Source organism: Phoca vitulina, unplaced genomic scaffold, assembly GCF_004348235.1.
Source record: "Phoca vitulina isolate PV1807 unplaced genomic scaffold, GSC_HSeal_1.0 scaffold21, whole genome shotgun sequence".
Taxonomy (NCBI): domain Eukaryota; kingdom Metazoa; phylum Chordata; class Mammalia; order Carnivora; family Phocidae; genus Phoca; species Phoca vitulina.
In genome coordinates this window covers 30,402,789-30,409,217 of record NW_022589724.1, presented here as the reverse complement: position 1 = coordinate 30,409,217, position 6,429 = coordinate 30,402,789, and the positions used below count along the sequence as shown (strand labels likewise).

At 61.4% G+C, this 6,429-nt stretch overlaps 1 protein-coding gene across 1 annotated transcript in view; it reads right to left on the bottom strand.

Annotated features, from left to right (window-relative positions):
- Window positions 1-5,643: 5,643 nt before the first annotated feature.
- The window catches only part of DBH (dopamine beta-hydroxylase), a 17,283-nt gene continuing 16,497 nt past the window's right edge, over window positions 5,644-6,429 (bottom strand). The window contains exon 12 of the mRNA XM_032419017.1: window positions 5,644-5,775. Within this exon, the coding sequence (XP_032274908.1) occupies window positions 5,644-5,775 (132 nt within the window). The remainder of the gene's footprint in view (window positions 5,776-6,429) is intronic.

Below are 6,429 nucleotides of genomic sequence, written 5' to 3'. Positions count from 1 at the left end.
CCCAGATCCCTGCACACAGCCCGACTCGGGTCCCAGATCCCTGCACATAGCCCTGGCGTTTGTGTCAGAGTGGACGGCACACCACCTCTGGTCTTCCAGGGCTAAGTGGGGAGGGACCGGGCTGGCAGGGACGAGGTGCCTGCCTCCCCAGTGAGGACCAAGGGCCCGGGCAGGAGAATGCCCAGGTGAATCCCAGCTCCTTCCATTCCCAGATGCTTCAGGTGCTGGGAGCTGGCGCTCGCCCTCCTCCCTCCAGCAGGGTGGATGGAAGGGACAATGGAAGCACCAGGGAAAGAGGCACCAGAAACATACCCAAAGTGATTGTAGACAATGAGCTCATCATGTGCTAAGGTCCTGGGGTAGGCCTGACCTGCTGTGTGACCCAGGCCAGCGTCCTACCTCACCTGGGCCTCAGCCATCCCAGTTGCAAAGGGGAGTGGGGGGCAGAGTCCTCATGCTCCCTGCTTTGCCTCAGCTTGGGACGCCCCCAGTGGGGCTCCTGCCACAGACCCTCCCTGCTCCCATGGGAGCACTGTCTAGCCTGGATGGGGCTTGAGTGCTCGTCTCAGCCCCCGCCCCTCCGTGAGAGGATGCACGAGAGGCCCCCCCAGCATGTTCTGACCCATGTCACTGGTGGAGAGGCGGGTGGCTGAGCCATCTCAGTGGCAGGCCACGGGAGCCCCGGGACCCCGCTGAGGTCCTCATTCCTCTGAGGGTCCTCACCCGGGTTCCTGAGTGGGACACACTGGGGCATCCCGTGAGGCCTGAGGAGGGGCCGAGCCTGGGGGCCGTGGAGGGCTCAGCAGAGCATGGCCGCCACCAGCCGCCGCCGGGGCACCATCAACCCAGCCAGCTGCTTCCACCCACTGGGGAAGGAGGCCTGCCACCCGGCCTAATGGCTGGCTCCAGGGGCTGTGCGGGGCAAGACCTCAGAACGCTCCCAGCATGAGCTGCTTTCCCTGTCCGCCTCTTCCACTCTTGGCTTTGTTCTCCTGTCTCCCCAAATGAAAGGCTTAAAGCCCAAGGCTCCCCCTGCGAACATGTTAACCCTCTAAATGCCAGGCAAACTCAGGAGCCCCTCTCTGACCCAGGGCTCCAAAGGCCAGGCCAGGGGACAGGGCTCAGACTGCCCCTCGGGCTGCCCCCCAGGCCTGGGCTACCTGGGCCTGCTGGCCCCCAGTGACCCTGCACGAGCACCCAGGCATCCCTTAGCAGCTACCACCTTGGGGTCTAAGTGTCTGTCTGTAGGGATCCTCATCCCCGTCCTCCCCTCCCCTCTCCTCCATCCCCTCTTCCCCCTCCCACTCCCCCTCCTCTCCTCCCCTTCCCCTTCCCTCCAGAAGAGCCCATGTCTTTCAGATGAGGAAGGAGTGGGAGCAAAGCCCAGGACAAAGCTTTCATTTCCTTCTAGGGAGGAGGACAGAGGGCAAAGGTCCCCAAAAGGAGGCAAACACCACCTGGCACAGGACAAGGGGCAGGAAGACAGAGTGGGCCTCTGGGCTTCCGGCTGAGTTCTCAGGGAGGAGCCCCCGCGTGGAGTCTGTGTGAGGATGTTCCGGTGACTCTCACTGGAAGTCCCTCCTGAGTCTGTCTGGAGCCTGACCCTGTGGCCGCCCCCATGGCCACCTCACCACACCTTACCCCTGGTTACTGTGCTGGCCTCCCCTGGCCGCTGCCTCCCACTGCAGCCTCTCTGGCCTCCCGCTTCTCCCGCCGCACCTGCCCACTCTGCTCAGCCACACTGGCCTCCTCCCTGTTCCCCATCTCGGGGCCCTTTGCGTGGCTGTTCCCGTGGCCAGAGGGTCCTCCCCCAGATACCCATGGGACTCACCTTCTCACCTCCTTCAGGATTTTAACTAATGTCACTTTCTCCTTTCTCGACAAGGCTGTCCTTATGTCCCTAATGGCCTCCCTCCCGCACTCCCTCTGCTCACCGCCATCTGCGTACTGTAAACTTCCTTAGTGTTTGTTGACTGTAGGTCTCTCCTGCTGGAATGTAAGCGAGGACTGTGTGGGTCCAGCCCCAGAGCCTACCACAGGGCCTGCTCCCCAGCTGGGACTGGATGAGTATGTTAGACCAGAGGAAGGAGAGGGGCTGGGGGGTGGGGGGAGACCCAAGACTAGAGGGACTAGGGGACAGTGGGGCCACCTCGGGGGCCATTGTGATGCTCCTGGGTCCATAAACCTCCGGTTTATGTGCAAATACACTGAGTGCAGCTTCGAGACCCCACTTAAGCCGGGTTTTCAAGGGGGCCACAACCCAGCCCCTCTGCAGTTCCAAAGCAGGGAGCGAGGGCCTCTTGGATTCTAGTCTAGAATCTTCCCTTGAAGGCTCCCCACGTCCCTGTTAGGAATCTTCCACAAAAACAGAAGTTTCTGGCCTGGGACTCCTGGGACGCCGTGGGCTGCCTTCCATCCCAGAGCCTCCTGAAAAGGCAAGGAAGTGTGGCATGTGTGCGTGAGGCCGGTGGGTGTGTGGGGAGAAAATAGAACGCACGGTGTGTGTCCCAGGGAGATTGTTCATGGTTTTCAGTGCGTGTTACCAGGGCTGGAGGGGACGAAAAGGGGGGTTCTCTGCAATAATGAGAAGCTTTGTCTTTCGCTGCAGTGGAAAAGGTGGGAGGACCCGGGGATCCCTGGGGCTCAGTTTCTCCATCTGCACGACAGGATGGGTGGGCGGGGGCCGGGACCGAGAGAGCCTTTAGCGGCTGGTGGGGGGCGAGGGGCAGAGAATGTTCAGTGCCTGTCTGTGCTGGGCATTTGGAAGCCAGTGGTCACGATGTGCTGCTGACGCCTGGCGCGGGATGCGGGTGGGGGGCCCAGAGGCCAAACCTCCCATAGCCTGAAGGATGATCCTTAGCCGTGGAGACTGGTCCTGACGAAATGCCTCCGTGGAAAATCCTGGCACCCTGTGGTGGTCTAGCTGCTCTGTGCAGAGCAAGCCAGAGCCGGCCCGCTGCGGCCCATCGGCTACCTGGGCCTCCCGCCCCCGCGCAGCTCGGCGAGGCTGGTGCTGTTTGGGACCACAGCCCGGGGGCCGCGCAGCCCAATGGACTCCCCGCGATGAGGAAATGAATGCTGTATGTCTGTGCCGGGCAGAGGCCACGGCCACATGTAGCCACGGAGTGTTTGGAATGTGGCAGGTGTGACCGAGAACCTGAATGTTTCCTTTTATATCCTTTTAATTTGCTGAAAATTAAGCTTGAACGGCCACATGAGGCTAATGGCCACCAGACAGCACAGCCCGGCAGCACCCCGGGGCCCAGGCAGACACCCCTGGCTGGAGGCTGCGGACTGAGGATACCTCCCCGCCCCCACCTCCAGACCCTCCCAACATTGATCCTGGGTGAGCACACCTCAGCCCGGGACTCAGGGCACTTCACAGCTGGTGGGTCCCGTCTATCCTGGCAGCCCCTGCCCCTCAAAGGGCAGCAAGGGAGACAGGCCCAGAGAGGGAAAGCACCTCGCCCAGGGCCACACAGCAGAGAGAGGAAAGAGAGCGCAGGCTGCTAGACCCTCACTCTTCCACCACCCAGCTGTTCAGAAGAGCCTCGAGAGTCATTGGAGGGACTTGGCCAAGGCCGCACACTCGCCCTGACAGGCTGTTTTCAGTAATAAAGCGTTTCTCCCACAAGCCCTTGCTGAGTCCTCTGGGTGACCACGGCACCTAACTGGAGGTCTGTGTGCCTCAGTTTCCCTTTCTGTCAACGGGAGCAGGAACAGCTGTGCTGTGGGTCTGCTGGGCGTGCTAGCACAGGAACAGGGCTGCAGCCATCCAGGTGGGGCAGGGCTGCGGGACCCGGGAGCAGGGATGGGGCAGCGTGCAGGCAGGGTCCCTGCAGGAGGAGCGCGACCGGCTGTTCCCGGCGGGCAAGAGGATGACCAGCCCGAGAGGGTGAGAGTGAGTGAAATGTGTGTGTGTGTGTGGGGGGGGCTGGTAATGTGGGCGGTGGAAGTTTCTGGAACTGGGTGTGATTCCCCAACACCACTAATCCTCCGGGGACCCTGGGTGAAGCGTTTCTCCTCTGGGGAGATTGGAAGGCTGCAAGTGCCTTGGGGGGTGGGGCTTGGGAACCAAGTGATGGTGGCCAGGAAGGGCTCAGTGGGTGTGAGGCTGGCCCACTGTGGCCTGTGGGTCTCCCTGGCACCCTCTCCCACAGCCCTGAGCTGACCAGGACTCTTGTCCCAGCTGGCAGTCATCACGGTCAAAGGACGGGGGTCTGGTTGGGCCTGAAGACGAAGGCCCGAGGCTGGGCATGCCCCGGGCCGCCCTCCCAAGGCCTGCCCTTGCAGGAAGGGGCCTCTCCTCCACCCGTCACCCGAAGCTATAAGGATGACAGAGGGCCGGCCGGCTCTCCAGCCTCCGTCGGGGCTTGGCATCTCACAGCGATCACACCCTGTGACTTACAGCACGGGAAGCCATGATTTATACGACGCAGTGCAGAGCGTCTGGGCCAGTTTGTCCGCGTCTATAATGAAGTGGCTCTCAGAAGAAGAGGCAGCCGCTTCGTGGACGTTTTCTGAGGGGGGAGGACGGGGAGGCCCATCCATCACCCTCTCACTCCCCTGGAGGCTGTGCAGCGTTTTTGCTGAACCGGCTGAACAGAGTCGCATCTGTTACTCCCTGCAGAAATCATCAAGGAGCCAAACTTGGCCATAAACGGGAGGCAGCTCAGAGGGGACGAAGGTGGAGGCTGACCCGGGAAGCATGAGGCGTGTTCCAGTTCAGCCACGGGGCAGAGTGCCTGCCGTGGAAAGGAGGCTCGGACAAGGCTTTCTCCCACGGGGGCAGCGCCACCCTGTGCCGGCCATCACTGGGCACCGGCCCCATTTGATGGATGAGAAAGCTGAGGGTCAAGGAGCTGGATGTTCCGGCAAGAGGTGGACCACAGCACTTCTCACGCAGGCCTGAGTCTGGAGCCCGGGCCCTTACCCACCTGTTCCACCGCCGCCAAGGAAAGCAACCCTGGGGCTGATAATTCTACTTCCCCCAAGGAGCTGGCACCCAGATCCCTGTCTGGGTCTTTGCCGACTCATCTTTCAGTGGTGGCGAGAGAGTTGTTAGCGTTTTCCCTTTAGGTGGGCGAAAATATCTATTTACCCTGCAAGGGAGCAGTCTCTGCAGGCAAATCCCTAACTAGCTAAATGGCCGTCTTGCCTCCGTGGCAGAGAAGACACCCACTGTGACAAATGAGCCACTCTGCAGGGAAATGTTTAAGTAGCACGTGTACCCACAGCACACCAACACAGATCGCCATCGACAGGGGGCTGGGGACGCGGGGGCCGGGTTGAGGGGTCTGCCCCATGGCCAGGCATGGCTCCCGTCCTAGCGCGACAGGCAGGACTTCCGGGGGTGGGGGGGTGGAAGGGCGCACCGGACACTAGACCCCCAAGGTGGGTGTGGGGAGGGCGTTGGTCGCCACAGTCCCGGGTGGGTCAACAGGGAACTCTCACGGGACCCTCTCAGTCATGCAGGGGGTCCTTGAGGGGCGAACGCTAGAATGGGCCATGGTCTCAGGCAGGGGCGTTCATCCTGGGCACGCAGAGCTGTTCCAACAAGGGTCTTCACAGAATGGGGGTGCACAGAGCTGGTGTGAGCCCACAGCCACAGCATGGATGGGGGAGTGAGAGACAGCCCCCCACTCAACTTTTGCTCCCACCAATGCTGACCACAGTGGGTCTGATGGGGCTCTGAACCCGGCTGGCTGGACACCGAGGGGTGGGCTCTTCTAGCTTGGAGATGATCTCGGGCAGGGGCTGCCGATTCCATTCACCCTGCAAAGAAAGGACCACGCGGTAAACTGAGGCTGGAGGGGTGAGACAGGGCACTGCCTTCCCGGCCACTTTCCCCCATGACCTCTTGGGTTCTTGCCCTCAAATTCACCTTGTCCCAAAGTGAACTCACCCTCCTCCCCTCCGGTTGCTACTTGGGGGTCCTGACCTGGAGTCCCCCCGCCCCCCCCGACTCCCTGTCTGTCCCTCACTTAAATCCCCACCCAGATGAAGCAATCAGAGCCCCTGGGTGCAGGTTGAGTGCGTAGCCCCTCCTCCCCAACAAGGCTGCACCAAATGCCACTTTTACAACCACATTCGATGTCCACACCGAGTCTTTCTCACCAGCCAGCATTAGCCCTGCCCTTGGTGCTGGGAATGTTTGATTCGGCGATTGATCCGCTCCCAAATGCCTGCAGGAAATCTGCCTCCCAGACCCGCAGGCTTACAGATCCTTCCCCACCCTGCTCAGCACCAGCCCAGCCTCCACCAGCAGCTTGCTCGTGCTCGCTCAATCGGGAATAAATGAGATGCCTTTGAATCCCTGTGGGTCCCAGATAAGGAGACCAGCCGGCCCACAGCTTCAGACTGTTTGGCTTCTCACCTGCCCCTCCCCCTGCAATTTATTTTTAGGCTCTGGCGGAGTTGCTGGTGCCC